The sequence below is a fragment of the Bombina bombina genome, chromosome 7 (assembly GCF_027579735.1).
Source record: "Bombina bombina isolate aBomBom1 chromosome 7, aBomBom1.pri, whole genome shotgun sequence".
Classification (NCBI taxonomy): domain Eukaryota; kingdom Metazoa; phylum Chordata; class Amphibia; order Anura; family Bombinatoridae; genus Bombina; species Bombina bombina.
This window is the reverse complement of record NC_069505.1, coordinates 580,534,466-580,556,147: the sequence shown is the minus strand read 5'-3', so window position 1 is coordinate 580,556,147 and position 21,682 is coordinate 580,534,466. Positions and strand designations below refer to the sequence as shown.

The following is a 21,682-nucleotide window of genomic DNA, read 5'->3' as shown; positions in this document are numbered from 1 at the left end:
TTATTGATAAAAGCGGTCAAAAGGGAGCATGCGCAATTCGGAAAGATATTAACCAATCAGCTGTGGCATAGGGGAAATTTTAGTAGCCAATTATAGTTCAGTTTGAGGGCAGGGGGCGAGGTAGAACTAGAGAAGTCGAGCCAATCCTTGTGATGAGAGGTTATAAAGGCGGAGTTTTCTAAACGGCTTCGCTATAGAACGGCTATTCTCCAGCCAATCAGCTGAAAGTAGGCGGGGTATTCAATTAATCAATGCTAAGTTGATTGGACAACTGTATAGATATAGGCGTGGTCATACGGTAAGGCGTGCTTTTCCTTTCAGTGGCGCGCCAAATTTCAAAGGCGCGCTTCTTCCTTTTCCCGCGCGTGAGGAAGCTGCCGGTTGGGAGACAGCAACCCAAGCGGTGGCTGCTTCTGGGGGGCCCGTGAGCTAGTTGACGTCATCAGCCCCAAAAGGGCGTGAGCCCAGCATCTTGTGGGGTGATTTGGGGAAAATAAGTTTTTGGTGTGACCTTTAGGTGTTTAAAGTGACGTCAGCATTTAGAGGAAGTGCAGATCAACTATATCTGTAGTCCCCAAAAGGTTAAAGGTCTTATGCAAACAGGGGTCAAAGGTGGAAGTTATGTTTAATTAGGTTTAGTGGTCAGCTTTACTGATCTGGGTTAAAACCTTTATTTCCATTGTGTATATGTAAGTAATCTAGGAGGTCAGAGGTTATAAAGGTGTGCAGGGTAGGGGACAAGCCCAGGTTATAGTAACATCCCATCCTCTTGAGGCACTAGACTGCCATGGTGGGTTCAGAGGTTTCTCTGTCCCAGGTCCAGCCCTGTTTCCAGCTCCTACGTATGGGTGCTGATCCTGGACCCTCTCCGGTTTCAAGCAATGGTGGTGCACCTTACCTTGATCTGTACACCTTTCTGCCAGACTTGCCCCGCTGCACCTACAAGCTTGGCTCCCACCCTGAACTGTGTGATGTCCCCTTGCCAGGAAAACCACGTGTCCATGCAGAAATCCATGCGGAGAGGGAGACCTCAGGTCATGGGGATTGGAAGGTCACATTGCAAAGCTGTACCAACTGTGGTAACTATCAGAACACAATACCTCTCATCTTGGTTCTTTATCTTTTTGTTTTCTTAGTCAACTCATCAATCCCTTGTTTCTCATTTTGTCCACCCGTCCTCTCTGCCCTGCTTTTCCTTTTTGCCAATTTACCCTTTAGACTTACTACTCCTTTATTTAAGCCTCACTTCCTTCTTTTTCTTTTCACTTTCAACCTCTAATTTGGTTACTTGGGTTTATGATTCTTCTGTTATTCCATATTACAATGTCTTTTATCCACACATTATTTGACCTTGGGCACCTCCCTTTCCTTTTTCCTACCTGTCAGCCTAAGGCTCCCTCCCTTTCCTTTGGCCTGCCTACCTGTCAGGGGTCCTCCCTCCCTTTCCTTTGGCCCGCCTACCTGTCAGGGGTCCTCCCTCCCTTTCCTTTGGCCCGCCTACCTGTCAGGGGTCCTCCCTCCCTTTCCTTTGGCCCGCCTACCTGTCAGGGGTCCTCCCTCCCTTTCCTTTGGCCCGCCTACCTGTCAGGGGTCCTCCCTCCCTTTCCTTTGGCCTGCCTACCTGTCAGGGGTCCTCCCTCCCTTTCCTTTGGCCCGCCTACCTGTCAGGGGTGCTCCTTTCCTTTGGTCCGCCTACCTGTCAGGGGTCCTCCCTCCCTTTCCTTTGGCCCGCCTACCTGTCAGGGGTGCCCCTTTCCTTTGGCCCGCCTACCTGTCAGGGGTGCTCCTTTCCTTTGGCCCGCCTACCTGTCAGGGGTGCTCCCTCCCTTTCCTTTGGCCCGCCTACCTTTCAGGGGTCTTCCCTCCCTTTCCTTTGGCCCGCAAACCTATCCTTGGACACCCATGAGGCTTCTGCTTTCTACAACCACTTATTAGGCTCTTGGGCCACCTTATAGCCACTTACTTGTTGGACTCTTGTCACTTCACCCATTGCTCTAGTTTAGATAAAATTAAAATGACTGTTGTCCTGAGGGCTGGACATGAAATACTAATTTTTTTAGGCTGATTCTGATTTAATCAATTCTTTACTGTTTTAATTGATATGTTCTTTCACTAAGTATTCTGACCACCCTTGTCTCACTTGAAAGGGGAATGGTTAGATATTTTGTTAATCTCATACTGTCCCTTTTTGTCTTGTTTTGTTACACTACATATTTTGCTTGTATCCTGCTTGATTTGACATTTTGTTTTCTTCCTACTCCAACAGGGATATATGTGAATGATACCCATCTCGCGCGCGGTGAGAGATTTGAGTTGACAGATGGCGACCTTCTTCGCTTTCAAGAGAAAGTATCCTCTCATCCTACACCAGACATATATTTTATGTTTCAGCGAGTCAGCGTGCGACCTTTGGACTTTTCTGCCATCACCTCCCCACGTGCTCGGAAAGTGCTTCCGGGTTTTACACCTGTTGTGGGCAGTCAGAGACTTAAAGGAGGACTTGGTGCTTCCCCTCACTACACTACTGGTGCCACAGTTATCCTCAACTCAATTGGTAGTATCAGCAAAATGATGCGTGAAAAAATGCATAGCAGACTGGTGGTTGGTGGTGCGGTTGAGATGCTAAAACCTTCCACTCCTGATCTTCCTTTGCCCTCTCGTACTGGTCAGGAGCGGAGAAGCAGCCGGAGGAAAGCGCAACACAGGGTTTTGTGTGAGTTGGAAGAGGAGGAACATGATGACGAGGGTGTTGACAAGGATGAATCAGTGGGCAAGAGAAAGAGAAAAAGAGGAAGACGAAAGGAAGAGGAGAGAATGATGCAGCAGGGGGAGTCGGGCAGGTAAGGAGAACAAAGAGCGGGTCGCTTGGTTCACTGTTCTTAAAGTGATGGTAAATCTGAGCTTTTAACAAACTAGAATTTGCCATCGCTAAAAATATTGAGTTTGTGATCAATTATTAAAATAAAGGTGCTAAACTCACCCTGACTGTGCCGCTGCACCTCGCTAAACTCAGCTTCTCCGGCCTCCCACAGCACCGCGCTCTTCTACCCATGTGACGTTTGCACCTCTAAACCAACAGCAGCGCTAGCATGCAGAACACTCAGATGACATGCACAGCTATTGGTTTAGAGGTGGAAATATCACCTCATTGAAGCAGAGTGCTGTAGCATGGGCGGCCAGATCCGCTGAGTTTAGGGAGTTTACCTATACGGCGCATTAATCACTTTAGTGTCCCTTTAAACTGAGCAGCCTACTTTTAGTAATTGTGTCGTTTTTAAAAGCTTTTCCAGTTTTCCGCCATTATCAAATTTTGCAGTACTTTTTTATACGCACACTTTTTACAGTACCAGCTCCTATTGAGCATGTGCAAGATGTCTGTTAGGGTTGCCATATTGCTTCTTTAAAGGGACAGTCAAGTTCAAAAAAACCTCATGATTCAGATAGGGAATGTCATTTTAAACAATATTCCAATTTACTTTTATCACCAATTTTGCTTTGTTCTTTTGGTATTCTTAGTTGAAAACTAAACTTAGGAAGACTCATGCTTTTGAAGGCTGCCTCTTATAACATGTTTTATTTGCTTTTCACAACAGGGGAGAGCTAGTTCATGTAAATCATATAGATAACATTGTGATCATGCCTGTGGATTGTGGCAGACACTGCACTATTTGGCTAAAATGAGTCAATAGATAATTAAAATGTCATGTGATCAGGGGGCAGTCTGCAGAGGCTTAGATACAAGGTAATCAAAGAGGTAATAAGTAAATTATTATAACAGTGTTGGTTATGCAAAACTGGGGAATGGGTAATAAAGGCATTTATCTATCTTTTAAAACATAAATTCTGGTGTTGGCTGTCCCTTTAACCCTTTGAGTGCTATTGACGGCTCTGAGCCGTCACAGAGTTTCCCACTCTGGTGCTAATGACAGCTCAAAGCCCTCACTAGCACTCTCCCACCTTGAGGGATATCTGGGGGCTCCCACCCTGGCCTGTAGAGTGACAGACATCGCCGGGGCATCACGTTTTGCGTGATGACATCACCGAGCAACTTTATTAACAATTTGTCAATACAAAGTATAGGGAAATGTAATCACCTAACCTTTCCAATGGTGTAAGTCTTGGGGATCTGTGAAAAAAAAGTTAACCATTTTTTTTTTTCCACAAAATAAAAAAATTAAATCGGCTTAGCACTCAAAGGGTTAAGGGACACACACATGAAAAAATACATCTGTCGGTCCTTAAAATGGAACAAAGATTTCTTTAAATAGCCCCTGACATATGTATCTTATAAGTATCCTCCCTAAAGTGGGCAATATGGCAAACCTAGCCAGTGTATACATCTGTGATTGGCTGATGGCTGTCATGTGATACACGGGGCCAGCAAATTGTTAAAAAAAATTTTTTTATAATAAACTTGTCAGATAAAAAATCTACTGCTTATTTGAAATTCAGAGTTTTATATTGTATTTTGATTATGCACTTGCTAGTTGTGCAATTCTCTATTTAGTAGTCTTAAGTTTTCTAAAGCTATCCGTTCTTTGGTTTGAGAGTTTTCCTCTAGTACCTTGATCAAGTGAGCACACTTGTTGTATACTCTATCCTTTATGGTTTCTTGTCTTTTCATAGTCTATATCATTCCCTCTTATCTCTTAAATCGATATTCCAGTCAATGCTGAAATGCACATAGAGGAGTTACATCTCGGCTAATTATAGAAATATATTTGCAATATAAATGTGTTGTTAAAAATGCATGCAGTAAGTTATCACTGATTTCGTGTTAGCGTTTTTCTCTGCACGTGCATGTGAAGCATAACTATTCTCAGTGCACCAGCATTTTAAATACTGCAGCTGCTCAGAGCCAGCGGGGCCTGTATCATGTCAGCAATGATGCAAATTGAGTCATTACCAGATGCTACAGACACCTTAGTCGTTCTGACTCAGTGCTGTGTTTAAAATGCTGGTGCATGGAGCATACTTGAGTAACGTTCTTTAAAAACAACTTTACATTTTTACTAAAAGCTTTTTTTTTTTTTTTAGTATATTTATATTGCAAAAAATCTTCTATACAAAACTGAAATTCACCCATGGGCATTTAAAGGAACACTGAACCCACATTTTTTTTCTTTCATGATTCAGATAGAGCATGACATTTTAAGCAACTTTCTAATTTACTCCTATTATCAAATTTTCTTTATTCTCTTGGTATCTTTATTTGAAATGCAAAAATGTAAGTTTAGATGCTGGCCCATTTTTGGTGAACAACCTGGGTTGTCCTAATTGGTGGATAAATTCATCCACCAATAAAAAAGTGCTGTCCAGAGTCCTGAACCAAGAAAAAAAGCTTAGATGTTTTTTTCAAATAAAGATAGCAAGAGAACCAAGAAAAATTGGTAATAGGAGTAAATTAGAAAGTTGCTTAAAATTGCATGCTCTATCTGAATCACAAAAAATGTGGGTTCAGTGTCCCTTTAAGCTTTGGCTGGATTTCCCTTTAATATTCTTTGTATTGTAACTACATCAATTTCAGCGCAACCTTGCTCAAGCAATAGCTTTTATTCAGATATCATTACTTTATCACACTGTGTACCTATACATGTGTCTATATCTTATATCTGTAGGTATAATCAGATCTCATTACTTTATCACATTGTGTACATATACATGTGTCTTTATCTTATATCCGTAGGTATAATCAGATCTCATTACTTTATCACACTGTGTACATATACATGTGTCTATATCTTATATCTGTTGGTATAATCAGATCTCATTACTGTATCACACTGTGTACATATACATGTGTCTTTATCTTATATCTGTAGGTATAATCAGTTCTCATTACTGTATCACATTGTGTACATATACATGTGTCTGTATCTTATATCTGTAGGTATAATCAGATCTCATTACTGTATCACATTGTGTACATATACATGTGTCTTTATCTTATATCTGTAGGTATAATCAGATCTCATTACTTTATCACACTATGTACATACACGTGTCTTTATCTTATATCTGTAGGTATAATCAGATCTCATTACTGTATCACATTGTGTACATATACATGTCTTTATCTTATATCTGTAGGTATAATCAGATCTCATTACATTATCACATTGTGTACATATACATGTGTCTTTATCTTATATATGTAGGTATAATCAAATCTTATTACTTTATCACACTGTGTACATATACATGTGTCTATATCTTATATCTGTAGGTATAATCAGATCTCATTACATTATCACATTGTGTACATATACATGTGTCTTTATCTTATATATGTAGGTATAATCAAATCTTATTACTTTATCACATTGTGTACATATACATGTGTCTTTATCTTATATCCGTAGGTATAATCAGATCTTATTACATTATCACACTGTGTACATATACGTGTGTCTGTATCTTATATCTGTAGGTATAATCAGATCTCATTACTTTATCACATTGTGTACATATACATGTGTCTTTATCTTATATCTGTAGGTATAATCAGATCTCATTACTGTATCACATTGTGTACATATACATGTGTCTATATCTTATATCTGTAGGTATAATCAGATATCATTACTGTATCACATTGTGTACATATACATGTGTCTTTATCTTATATCTGTAGGTATAATCAGATCTCATTACTTTATCACATTTATGTACATATACATGTGTCTTTATCTTATATCTGTAGGTATAATCAGATCTCATTACTATATCACACTGTGTACATATACATGTGTCTTTATCTTATATCTGTAGGTATAATCAGATCTCATTACTTTATCACACTATGTACATATACATGTGTCTTTATCTTATATATGTAGGTATAAACAGATCTCATTAGTTTATCACACTGTGTACATATACATGTGTCTATCTTATATCTGTAGGTATAATCAGATCTAATTACTGTATCACACTGTGTACATATACATGTGTCTTTATCTTATATCTGTAGGTATAATCAGATCTCATTACTGTATCACACTGTGTACATATACATGTGTCTATCTTATATCTGTAGGTATAATCAGATCTCATTACTTTATCACACTGTATACATATACATGTGACCGTATCTTATATCTGTAGGTATAATCAGATCTCATTACTTTATCACACTGTGTACATATACATGTGTCTATCTTATATCTGTAGGTATAATCAGATCTCATTACTTTATCACACTGTGTACATATACATGTGTCTTTATCTTATATCTGTAGGTATAATCAGATCTCATTACTTTATCACATTGTGTACAGATACATGTGTCTTTATCTTATATCTGTAGGTATAATCAGATCTCATTACTGTATCACACTGTGTACATATACATGTGTCTGTATCTTATATCTGTAGGTATAATCAGATCTCATTACTTTATCACATTGTGTACATATACATGTGTCTGTATCTTATATCTGTAGGTATAATCAGATCTCATTACTGTATCACATTGTGTACATATACATGTGTCTATCTTATATCTGTAGGTATAATCAGATCTCATTACTTTATCACACTGTATACATATACATGTGACCGTATCTTATATCTGTAGGTATAATCAGATCTCATTACTGTATCACACTGTGTACATATACATGTGTCTATCTTATATCTGTAGGTATAATCAGATCTCATTACTTTATCACACTGTATACATATACATGTGACCGTATCTTATATCTGTAGGTATAATCAGATCTCATTACTGTATCACATTGTGTACATATACATGTGTCTTTATCTTATATCTGTAGGTATAATCAGATCTCATTACTTTATCACACTGTGTACATATACATGTGTCTGTATCTTATATCTGTAGGTATAATCAGATCTCATTACTTTATCACATTGTGTACAGATACATGTGTCTTTATCTTATATCTGTAGGTATAATCAGATCTCATTACTGTATCACACTGTGTACATATACATGTGTCTGTATCTTATATCTGTAGGTATAATCAGATCTCATTACTTTATCACATTGTGTACATATACATGTGTCTGTATCTTATATCTGTAGGTATAATCAGATCTCATTACTGTATCACATTGTGTACATATACATGTGTCTTTATCTTATATCTGTAGGTATAATCAGATCTCATTACTGTATCACACTGTGTACATATACATGTGTCTGTATCTTATATCTGTAGGTATAATCAGATCTCATTACTTTATCACATTGTGTACATATACATGTGTCTTTATCTTATATCTGTAGGTATAATCAGATCTCATTACTATATCACAGTGTGTACATATACTTGTGTCTTTATCTTATATCTGTAGGTATAATCAGATCTCATTACTGTATCACACTGTGTACATATACATGTGTCTTTATCTTATATCTGTAGGTATAATCAGATCTCATTACTTTATCACATTGTGTACATATACATGTGTCTTTATCTTATATCCGTAGGTATAATCAGATCTTATTACATTATCACACTGTGTACATATACGTGTGTCTGTATCTTATATCTGTAGGTATAATCAGATCTCATTACTTTATCACATTGTGTACATATACATGTGTCTTTATCTTATATCTGTAGGTATAATCAGATCTCATTACTGTATCACATTGTGTACATATACATGTGTCTATCTTATATCTGTAGGTATAATCAGATATCATTACTGTATCACATTGTGTACATATACATGTGTCTTTATCTTATATCTGTAGGTATAATCAGATCTCATTACTTTATCACATTTATGTACATATACATGTGTCTTTATCTTATATCTGTAGGTATAATCAGATCTCATTACTATATCACACTGTGTACATATACATGTGTCTTTATCTTATATCTGTAGGTATAATCAGATCTCATTACTTTATCACACTATGTACATATACATGTGTCTTTATCTTATATATGTAGGTATAAACAGATCTCATTAGTTTATCACACTGTGTACATATACATGTGTCTATCTTATATCTGTAGGTATAATCAGATCTAATTACTGTATCACACTGTGTACATATACATGTGTCTTTATCTTATATCTGTAGGTATAATCAGATCTCATTACTGTATCACACTGTGTACATATACATGTGTCTATCTTATATCTGTAGGTATAATCAGATCTCATTACTTTATCACACTGTATACATATACATGTGACCGTATCTTATATCTGTAGGTATAATCAGATCTCATTACTTTATCACACTGTGTACATATACATGTGTCTATCTTATATCTGTAGGTATAATCAGATCTCATTACTTTATCACACTGTGTACATATACATGTGTCTTTATCTTATATCTGTAGGTATAATCAGATCTCATTACTTTATCACATTGTGTACAGATACATGTGTCTTTATCTTATATCTGTAGGTATAATCAGATCTCATTACTGTATCACACTGTGTACATATACATGTGTCTGTATCTTATATCTGTAGGTATAATCAGATCTCATTACTTTATCACATTGTGTACAGATACATGTGTCTGTATCTTATATCTGTAGGTATAATCAGATCTCATTACTGTATCACATTGTGTACATATACATGTGTCTATCTTATATCTGTAGGTATAATCAGATCTCATTACTTTATCACACTGTATACATATACATGTGACCGTATCTTATATCTGTAGGTATAATCAGATCTCATTACTGTATCACACTGTGTACATATACATGTGTCTATCTTATATCTGTAGGTATAATCAGATCTCATTACTTTATCACACTGTATACATATACATGTGACCGTATCTTATATCTGTAGGTATAATCAGATCTCATTACTGTATCACATTGTGTACATATACATGTGTCTTTATCTTATATCTGTAGGTATAATCAGATCTCATTACTTTATCACACTGTGTACATATACATGTGTCTGTATCTTATATCTGTAGGTATAATCAGATCTCATTACTTTATCACATTGTGTACAGATACATGTGTCTTTATCTTATATCTGTAGGTATAATCAGATCTCATTACTGTATCACACTGTGTACATATACATGTGTCTGTATCTTATATCTGTAGGTATAATCAGATCTCATTACTTTATCACATTGTGTACATATACATGTGTCTGTATCTTATATCTGTAGGTATAATCAGATCTCATTACTGTATCACACTGTGTACATATACATGTGTCTGTATCTTATATCTGTAGGTATAATCAGATCTCATTACTTTATCACATTGTGTACATATACATGTGTCTTTATCTTATATCTGTAGGTATAATCAGATCTCATTACTATATCACAGTGTGTACATATACTTGTGTCTTTATCTTATATCTGTAGGTATAATCAGATCTCATTACTGTATCACACTGTGTACATATACATGTGTCTTTATCTTATATCTGTAGGTATAATCAGATCTCATTACTTTATCACATTGTGTACATATACATGTGTCTTTATCTTATATCTGTAGGTATAATCAGATCTCATTACTGTATCACATTGTGTACATATACATGTGTCTTTTTATCTTATATCTGTCTATAAACCAATCACCAATACTTTTAGAGAAGAATGTAAAATTAACATTTTATTACCTTCTCTTCTATAACCCACTGGGAGTGTAATTTCTTCTACTGGCTGTATTAACACAGCTTGGCCTTGAGGCCAAAAACTTTCAGGATGGGTTGGGATACCACAGGCTAAATTAACTATTTCAAATGCCAATATAAGGGTAATGGACAAACAATTTAATATACCCCAGCAGATAAAGTGGATAATTGGGAACAAATTAAAGGGGAGACATTTTTTTGAGTTAACTGTCCCTTAAAGTGGTAGGTAAAAACAGTTTATCTTTAGATGGACACGAAATCGAGCATTTTTCTTCCACGATTCAGAGTAATTTACTTCTATTATCTAAGTTGCTTCATTCTTTTTGGTATCATTTTAAAGCATACCTAGGTAGGCTTAGGAGCAGCAATGCTGATAGGCTGCTGTACTTATATGCCCCTTGTTGGTTGTACAGATGTGCACAGCTGCTTCAACAAAGGATACCAAGAGAATGAAGCAAGTTTGCTAATAGAAGTCGTAAATTGGAAACTTGTTTAAAATGTTATGCTCTTATTAGAATCATGAAAAGGGGCGGTCTACTCCAGAATGTTTATTGTTTAAAAACACATAATCCCTTTATTACCCATCCCCCCTGTTTTGCATAACCAACAGTTATATTAATACACTTTTTACCTCTTATTACCTTGCATCTAAGCCTCTGCAGACTGCCCCCTTGTCTCAGTTCTTTTGTCAGTCGTATTTTAGCCAATCAGTACTGACTCATAAATAACTCCACATAAGTGAGCACAATAGTATCTATAGGACACACATGAACTAATGCCATCTAGCTCTGAAAATCTGTCAAATGCCTTCAGATAAGAGGCGGCCTGCAAGGGCTTAGAAATTAGCATATTAGCCTACCTAGGTTTAGCTTTTAACAAAGAACAAATCATATGTGATGATAAAAGTAAATTGGAAAGCGGTTTTAAAATTACATGGCCTATCTAAATTGAGAGTTTAATTTGGACTAGACTGTCTATTTAAGAACATATTACAAGTTGAAGTAATATTTTATCATGCTAGTGGAAGTTTGGGATGTGGCAACATCTGCCTATTTGCCCAAAGGCAGAACATGCTGTGATCTGAGATGTCATTGCAGAAAATGCAGCAGGTCTGCAGAGAGAACTGGATACATGCAGGAACTGTTAGCTGTTTTGCTTTGCAGCGCTGCTCCACATCAGACTGTTCTCTTCAAACAGCGCTGTGCTCTGGTTGTACTCTGTTTTCATTAACACCGCGCAACCAGAGCGAAGCATTGTTGAAGGGAACAGTCAAATATAGGGCTGGTTCTCGAGGTTTTTTTTTTCTCTACTCTGCCCCCTAACCTTTCCTTGCCTGCAAAGCTGTGACTCCTGAATATGACATTTTTGTGAGCAATGCACCATTTTTATTACTATGTTTTAACCTTATAAATATGATGTTGGACAATTAGGGCTACCACTTTCAGATTTGCTGGTTAACATTTTTTTTTTTTTGATGTTTCATTGGCTTGTAGGGGCACACCGCTTAAAAAAAACCTTTGTTTCTCTTGTTAAGTGTGTTCAGTCCACGGGTCATCCATTACTTATTGGATATATTCTCCTTCCCAACAGGAAGTTGCAAGAGGATCACCCAAGCAGAGCTGCCATATAGCTCCTCCCCTCACATGTCATACCCAGTCATTCTCTTGCAACCCTCAACAAAGAAGGTCGCGGGAGGAGTTGGAGTTTTTACTTAATTATTCTTCAATCAAAAGTTTTTTATTTTAAATGGCACCGGAGTGTGCTGTTTTTCTACCTCAGGCAGTATTTGGAAGAAGAAACTGCCTGCGTTTTTTCTATGATCTTAACAGGCGTAACTAAGATCCACTGGCTGTTCTCGACATTCTGAGGAGTGGGGTAACTTCAGAACATGGGAATAGCATGCGGGGTCCCCTGCAAATGAGGTATGTGCAGTACAATATTTTCTGGGAATGGAATTGACTAAGAAAACACTGCTGTTACCCGTATGATGTAAGTACAGGCTTAAATGCAGTAGTAGTGACTGGTATCAGGCTGATGAATGTATGCACAGTAGAGTTATTTTCTAGGGACTAGAATTTGACTGAGAAAATACTGTTAATACTGAAATAATGCTTAAGCCTTATCTGCAGTGGAAGCGACTGGTAGCAGGCTTAGTGATAACTTTGCATGACATTAAAAGATGTTTGTTTTTAAAAAAACGTTTACTGGCATGTTATTCGTTTTTGTGAGGTACTTTGGTGACAAATCCCTTTGGGCATGAATTTTTCCTTTTTTCCACATGGCTAACGTATATTTCTGCATTGAAACCGTTATATCAGGTCTCCCACTGTTGTAAATGAGCGGGAGGGGCCTTTTTTTAGCGCCTTGTTGCGCAGTTAAAATTCTAGCACAGTCTTCCTGCTTCTTCCTCCTTGATCCAGGACGTCTCTAGAGAGCTCAGGGGTCTTCAAAATTCGTTTTTGAGGGAGGTAATCAGTCACAGGAGACCTGTGACAGTGTGTTAGACTGTGATAAAAACGTTTAATATTAATTTGATATCCTTTTTTTGGGTACGGAGGGGTTAATCATCCTGTTGCTAATGGGTGCAATCCTCTGCTAATTAATACATTTAAAGAATTGTTGACTATAACTGAATTAGTTCTTTGTTATTCAACTGTTTTTTAAAAGCGCTGCAGCGTTTTTTATATTGCTTGTTAACTTATTGAAAGTAATTTCCAAGCTTGCTAGCTTCATTGCTAGTCTGTTTAAACATGTCTGATACAGAGGAATCTGCTTGTTCATTATGTTTAAAAGCCGTTGTGGAGCCCAATAGAAATATGTGTACCAATTGTATTGATATTACTTTGAAAAGTCAATCTGTACCGATAAAAAAATTATCACCAGACAACGAAGGGGCAGTTATGCCGTCTAACTCTCCTCACGTGTCAGTACCTTCGTCTCCCGCTCGGGAGGTGCGTGAGATTGAGGCGCCAAGTACATCAAGGCCCTTACAAATCACTTTACATGATATGGCTAATGTTATGAAAGAAGTATTATACAATATGCCCGAGTTAAGAGGCAAGCGCGACAGTTCTGGGTTAAGGACAGAGCGCGCCGATGACACGAGAGCCATGTCTGATACTGCGTCACAATTTGCAGAACATGAGGACGGAGAGCTTCATTCTGTGGGTGACTGTTCTGATTCGGGGAGACCGGATTCAGAAAGTTCAAATTTTAAATTTAAGCTTGAGAACCTCCGCGTGTTGCTAGGGGAGGTGTTGGCGGCTCTGAATGATTGTGACACGGTGGCAATCCCAGAGAAATTATGTAAGCTGGATAAATACTACGCGGTACCGGTGTGTACTGACGTTTTTCCTATACCAAAGAGGCTTACAGAGATTATTAGTAAGGAGTGGGATAGACCCGGTGTGCCTTTTTCCCCTCCTCCGATATTTAGAAAATGTTCCCTATAGACGCCACCACACGAGACTTATGGCAGACGGTCCCTAAAGTGGAGGGAGCAGTTTCTACTTTAGCCAAGCGTACCACTATCCCGGTGGAGGATATCTGTGCTTTCTCAGATCCAATGGATAAAAAATTAGAGGGTTATCTTAAGAAAGTTTGTTCAACAAGGTTTTATATTACAGCCTCTTGCATGCATTGCGCTTGTCACTGCTGCAGCAGCATTCTGGTTTGAGTCTCTGGAAGAGGCGATTCGCACAGCACCATTGGATGAGTCTTTGAGCAAGATTAGAACCCTTAAGCTGGCTAATGCGTTTGTTTCGGATGCCGTAGTGCATTTAATCAAACTTACGGCTAAGAATTCCGGGTTCGCCATACAGGCGCGCAGAGCGCTATGGCTTAAATCCTGGTCAGCAGATGTAACTTCTAAGTCTAAATTACTAAACATTCCTTTCAAAGGGAAGACCTTATTCGGGCCCGGCTTGAAGGAAATTATTGCTGACATTACTGGAGGTAAGGGCCACAGCCTTCCTCAGGACAGGGCCAAACAGTCTAATTTTTGTGCCTTTCGTAATTTCAAGGCAGGAGCAGCATCAACTTCCTCCGCTCCAAAACAGGAAGGAACTACTGCTCGTTACAGACAGGGTTGGAAAGGCAACCAGTCATGGAACAAGGGCAAGCAGGCCAGAAAGCCTACTTCCGCCCCTAAGACAGCATGAAGACAGGGCCCCCTTTCCGGAGACGGATCTAGTGGGGGGCAGACTCTCTCTCTTCGCCCAGGCTTGGGCAAGAGATGTACAGGATCCCTGGACGTTGGAGATTATATCTCAGGGATACCTTCTGGATTTCAAAACTTCTCCTCCACAAGGGAGGTTTCATCTGTCAAGGTTATCAACAAACCTAGTAAAGAAAGAGGCATTTCTACAATGTGTACAAGACCTCTTAGTAATGGGAGTGATCCACCCAGTTCCGCGGACGGAACAGGGGCAAGGGTTTTATTCAAATCTGTCTTTCCCAAGAAAGAGGGAACCTTCAGACCAATCTTAGATTTAAAAATCTTAAACAAATTCCTAAGGGTTCCATCGTTCAAGATGGAAACCATTCGGACCATCCTACCCATGATCCAAGAGGGTCAATATATGACCACAGTGGATTTAAAGGATGCCTACCTTCACATACCGATTCACAAAGATCATTATCGGTACCTAAGGTTTGCCTTTCTAGACAGGCATTACCAGTTTGTAGCGCTTCCCTTCGGATTAGCTACGGCCCTGAGAATTTTTACAAAGGTTCTGGGCTCTCTTCTGGCGGTACTAAGACCACGAGGCATAGCGGTGGCTCCGTACCTAGACGACATTCTGATACAAGTGTCAAGTTTTCAAACTGCAAAGTCTCCTACAGAGATAGTTCTAGCATTTCTGAGGTCGCATGGGTGGAAAGTGAACGTGGAAAAGAGTTCTTTGTTACCACTCACAAGGGTCCCTTTTCTAGGGACTCTTATAGATTCTGTAGAGATGAAGATTTACCTGACGGAGTCCAGGTTATCAAAGATTCTCAATGCTTGCCGTGTTCTTCACTCCATTCCAAGCCCATCAGTAGCTCAGTGCATGGAAGTAATCGGCTTAATGGTCGCAGCAATGGACATAGTGCCATTTGCGCGCCTACATCTCAGACCGCTGCAACTATGCATGCTAAGTCAATGGAACAGGGATTACTCGGATCTGTCCCCTTTGCTAAATCTGGACCAGGAGACCAGAGATTCTCTTCTCTGGTGGTTGTCACGGGTTCATCTGTCCAAAGGAATGACTTTTCGCAGACCAAATTGGACGATTGTAACAGATGCCAGCCTACTAGGCTGGGGAGCAGTCTGGAACTCCCTGAAGGCTCAGGGATCGTGGACTCAGGAGGAGAAACTCCTCCCAATAAACATTCTAGAATTAAGAGCAATATTCAATGCTCTTCTAGCTTGGCCTCAGTTAGCAACACTGAGGTTCATCAGATTTCAGTCGGACAACATCACGACTGTGGCTTACATCAATCATCAAGGGGGAACCAGGAGTTCCCTAGCGATGTTGGAAGTCTCGAAGATAATTCGCTGGGCAGAGTCTCACTCTTGCCACCTGTCAGCGATCTACATCCCAGGCATGGAGAACTGGGAGGCGGATTTTCTAAGTCGCCAGACTTTTCATCCGGGGGAGTGGGAACTTCACCCGGCGGAGGTATTTGCTCAACTGATTCTTCGTTGGGGCAAACCGGATCTGGATCTCATGACATCTCGCCAGAACGCCAAGCTTCCTTGTTACGGATCCAGGTCCAGGGACCCGGGAGCGGTGCTGGTAGATGCGCTAGCAGCCCCTTGGGTTTTCAACATAGCTTATGTGTTTCCACCTTTTCCGTTGCTACCTCGACTGATTGCCAGGATCAAACAGGAGAGAGCATCTGTGATTCTGATAGCGCCTGCGTGGCCACGCAGGACCTGGTATGCAGACCTAGTGGACATGTCGTCCTGTCCACCATGGTCTCTACCCCTGAGGCAGGACCTTCTAATTCAGGGTCCTTTCAACCATCCAAACCTAATTTCTCTGAGGCTGACTGCTTGGAAATTGAACGCTTGATTCTATCAAAGCGTGGGTTTTCGGATTCGGTTATTGATACATTAATACAGGCTCGGAAACCTGTTACCAGAAAAATTTACCACAAGATATGGCGTAAATATTTATATTGGTGTGAATCCAAGAGTTACTCATGGAGTAAAGTTAGGATTCCTAGGATATTGTCTTTTCTACAAGAGGGTTTAGAAAAGGGCTTATCCGCTAGTTCACTAAAGGGACAGATTTCTGCTCTGTCTATTCTTTTACACAAGCGTCTGGCAGAGAATCCAGACGTCCAGGCTTTTTGTCAGGCTTTGGCTAGGATTAAGCCTGTGTTTAAAGCTGTTGCTCCTCCGTGGAGCTTAAACTTGGTTCTTAAAGTTCTTCAGGGTGTTCCGTTTGAACCCCTTCATTCCATTGATATTAAGCTTTTATCTTGGAAAGTTCTGTTTTTGATGGCTATTTCCTCGGCTCGAAGAGTCTCTGAGTTATCTGCCTTACATTGTGATTCTCCTTATCTGATCTTTCATTCAGACAAGGTAGTCCTGCGTACTAAACCTGGGTTTTTACCTAAGGTTGTTTCTAACAAGAATATCAATCAAGAGATTGTTGTTCCATCCTTATGTCCTAATCCTTCTTAAAAGAAGGAACGTCTTTTGCATAACCTAGACGTGGCCCGTGCCCTGAAGTTCTACTTACAGGCAACTAAAGATTTTCGACAAACTTCTTCTGTTTGTCGTTTACTCTGGACAGAGGAGAGGTCAAAAGGCTTCGGCTACCTCTCTCTCTTTTTGGCTTCGTAGCATAATACGCTTAGCCTATGAGACTGCTGGACAGCAGCCTCCTGAAAGAATTACAGCTCATTCCACTAGAGCTGTGGCTTCCACCTGGGCCTTTAAGAATGAGGCCTCTGTTGAACAGATTTGCAAGGCTGCAACTTGGTCTTCACTTCATACTTTTTCCAAATTTTACAAATTTGACACTTTTGCTTCTTCGGAGGCTGTTTTTGGGAGAAAGGTTCTACAGGCAGTGGTTCCTTCTGTTTAATGTTCCTGCCTTGTCCCTCCCATCATCCGTGTACTTTAGCTTTGGTATTGGTATCCCATAAGTAATGGATGACCCGTGGACTGAACACACTTAACAAGAGAAAACATAATTTATGCTTACCTGATAAATTTATTTCTCTTGTAGTGTGTTCAGTCCACGGCCCGCCCTGTCTATTTGAGGCAGGTTCTAAATTTTAAATTATAACTCCAGTCAGCACTGCACCCTATAGTTTCTCCTTTCTCGTCTTGTTTCGGTCGAATGACTGGATATGACATGTGAGGGGAGGAGCTATATGGCAGCTCTGCTTGGGTGATCCTCTTGCAACTTCCTGTTGGGAAGGAGAATATATCCCATAAGTAATGGATGACCCGTGGACTGAACACACTACAAGAGAAATAAATTTATCAGGTAAGCATAAATTATGTTTTCATACCTCATGCCAATAAGTGGACAGATAACTGTAATGGTTCAAACATTCACTGTGTAGTATGTTGCAGTGGTTTACTTCCTACGTTTTTTTTTTGTTTTTTAATCACTAGTGAAACATGGGAATGACAGTTTGAGGTTGTCTGTTTTTAAATCATTTTCAAATCAATTTAACAAAGAAAAAAAAAAAACCTCATTCTATTCTTTGTTCTTCATTTTGACTTTCACTGGACTTTTGTTAAAGTAAACCGTTCTGTAATTGTAGTGCAGAATAATCTCCCCCCCCCTTCTTTTCTTTCAGCTTTTTTAACTAAATAAATCAGGCTTGGTGGTGTGTGTAGTATTGAAAACTCTGTATTCAATTTTGCAAAGAACAGGGAAAAAATGACATAATGGTATAATTCAAGTGAATGTTACCTAAGGCAATTCATGAATAATTTAACAAACCCCTTGAAATAATACTGCCTAACAAATAGTGACGATATCCAAATATGTTCGCAGAGTGTACCAAAAATAATTAAAGGGACACTGTACCCAAAATTTTTTTTTTCGTGATTCAGATTGAGCATGAAATTTTAAGCAACTTTCTAATTTACTCCTATTATCAAATTTTCTTCTTTCTCTTGGTATCTTTATTTGAAATGCAAGAATGTAAGATTAGATGCCGGCCCATTTTTGGTGAACAACCTGGGTTGTCCTTGCTGATTGGTGGATAAATTCATCCACCAATAAAAAAGTGCTGTCCAGAGTACTGAAACAAAAAAAAAGCTTAGATGCCTTCTTTTTCAAATAATGATAGCAAGAGAATGAAGAAAAATTGATAATAGGAGTAAATCAGAAAGTTGCTTAAAATTGCATGCTCTTTCTGAATTATAAAAGAAACATTTTGGGTACAGTGCCCCTTTAAGACCAAACTCCTATCTTGTGCTTGACCACTGAACAAGCTGCCCTACATAATTCAGTATACAGAGTAGTCAATTGATAATGTGTACAAATTAAAAGGATAAAGTGGTATGCTTTTTATACCTACCAATTGTTGGTGTTTCGGATGATGAACTATTCTCTCCAGGATCTTTTTAACGTCTGCAACACCCAGCTGATTTCACTGATCACCTGACTAAAAATATAACCAATATAAAGCTAAAATTTAGCAAATACATTTTTCAGTGTTTGTTAAATTATGCAATTTATTTTCTGCTTTGGATAACAAAAAATGTTGTTTAAAAGTTACACTGCCCCCACCTGGCTACTTTATATTTTTCTATGAAGAACACTGATAACTGTCAGGTAATTTATTAGTTTTTATCTTGTCTTTGTATTCTGCAGCATACTATTCATAATTAATCTAATCCTTATGTTAATCTCTGTTTTTTCTCACCCTTCCCTCTGTATTTTCTCAGAAAGCCACGTGGTCGCCCCAGGAAGCACCCAGTAGTACCTCTGGTGGTATCCCAGACTGTCTCCAGCGCAGAGCCCTGTGCATCCCGTTCCTGCTGCCTTCCTCAAGAGGACACGGTCAGTTGGGTACAGTGCGACCATTGTGACTCTTGGTACCACGTTGTGTGCATCGGTCGGAGCTTGACTTCCCTACAGAACACAGACTTCCACTGCGGTTGCACGTGACTTTTGGGAAAACCAGTCTCTCTTTACTGTATCTTCAGTTTTCCTTATTCTTTGTCTGTTCTTCATTTCGACTTTCACTGGCCTTTTAAACGTACGCTTCTCAATTTTTTTTTTTATTTTTTTTTCTATTCATGCAAAACAGCATTTTAAACTTGGCAATTTTTATATATCCCCACCCGATATAATGTTGAGGGACAGTAAACTGAGATTGTACAAAATATGTTTTTATATGTAGCAAAACAACCTTGCAATATACTTATTTATTTTGTCCCCTTTTTTTAAAAAAAATGTACATTTGAATACAATGGATTTCCACTTCTGAGAACTGGAATTGCACACTGCAAAATTCTCAAACCTAAACCTGCTCACATATCTGCCCCTGCCTGGCTTCAACGAACAGATAAACTGCGAAACAGTGCAAGTATTGTTGAGTGTAGCAAATAAAATGTTTACACTCACCTGACTGGTTTTATACAAAGACAAGAGAATTATCTTGAAATTACAAGGTTTGCTGTGTCTTTGAGAATAATACAGCTAAATTAGTTGAGTACTTTTTACTAGATTCATAGGTTCATGGGCATCCAAGTACCACTTTGTCTATGGGCATTAGCAGAATGTTTACAGCTGTTAGCTTCATTTTAAAGGGACATGAAATCCGAATTTGTTCTATCATAGTTCAAAGAATACAAATTTTTAATAAACTTTGTTTGAATTTATGAGAAATATAGCAATGGCATGTCACATATTTATAGTAATAAGAAATCTGAAAGAGTGATACACAGATAACAACCCACGCATTGTGAAAAAATCGCCATATTTAAATGCTTTTTTACACGAATAGCAAAAATTTGAGTACAGTGTACTTTTAATTTCTCTTAACAAAATACACCTTAATCATGCTGCCATACTCAACAGCAGAGGACAAAAAGCACTCAGACTTAACTTCCATATAAGACGGTTTGCTGCACTGTTGTTCAACATATTTTAGCCTCAAAATAACCCTACAAATGGAAAACCATGGTCCTTGGGAAAATTACACAAACAATGCTATGCTGCCTTTGTGCCACTCCATTTAAGGACCAGTCAACACATTAGATTTGCCAATCACAAATGCATATACGTATAGTCTGTGAATTCTTGCACATGCTCAGTAGGATCTGGTGACTCAAAAAGTGTAAATATAAAAGACTGCACATTTTTTTTAATGGAAGTAAATTGCAAAGTTGCTTAAAATTACATGCTGTATCTGAATCATGAAAATTTAATTTAACCTGAGTGTCCCTTTATTTTAAAACGGGTTAATCTACTTGAGTCTTGAATGCCAACCTTAACAAACATCCAGTATTCATAAAACATTTTAATTTTGATTCCAGTACAAAATTGTAACACTTTATATTTTAATATCTTGTTGATTATAATTTATATATATATATTTGTGGGTCAAAGGTGCCTTCACAGTGGCAGACGTTGGGCATTTGTTTTATCTTTAGAACACTTTTTAAGCAAACCGTGTTTGATTGGAGGGCAAATATTGTTCATTAAAATTCTTGCTGGTAAAAGGAGTTTTAACGGGTTCCCTTTTGTATATTCCAGTTGCAATAAATTAAAGCACTATTTACAATAATGGTTAATGTGCCTTGTTTGTGTCTATACTTGTTATGGGAGCATGTAGTGCCCTATTCCACAAATATAGATCACGGTTTTGTGCGTTTAGTTGCATGTTTAGAAATGATGATTCCTTTTTAGGAGAAAATGACTATAAACATGTACGTTCTTCAGTGAGTTGATCATTTTATGACTACTAGGCAAGTGCATAAATTGGGAATATGGCTAATGTCATGGGCTGGTGCAACTAGAAGAGGCGATCAATCCGGATGATGGTAAAAGAAAAACGTAGCTTTTATTCAGGACACAGGTATAAAAAA

The 21,682-nt window shown here is 38.5% G+C and overlaps 1 protein-coding gene across 1 annotated transcript; it reads left to right on the top strand.

Moving 5' to 3' along the window:
• The first annotated feature begins 375 nt into the window (after positions 1-375).
• Positions 376-21,381, top strand: LOC128636115 (transcription factor 19-like). Its single transcript, XM_053689179.1, has 3 exons — positions 376-1,079; positions 2,267-2,840; positions 19,535-21,381. The coding sequence occupies exons 1-3, from the start codon at positions 788-790 to the stop codon at positions 19,755-19,757; spliced, it is 1,089 nt and encodes a 362-aa protein (XP_053545154.1). The 5' UTR covers positions 376-787; the 3' UTR covers positions 19,758-21,381.
• The last annotated feature ends 301 nt before the right edge of the window (positions 21,382-21,682 follow it).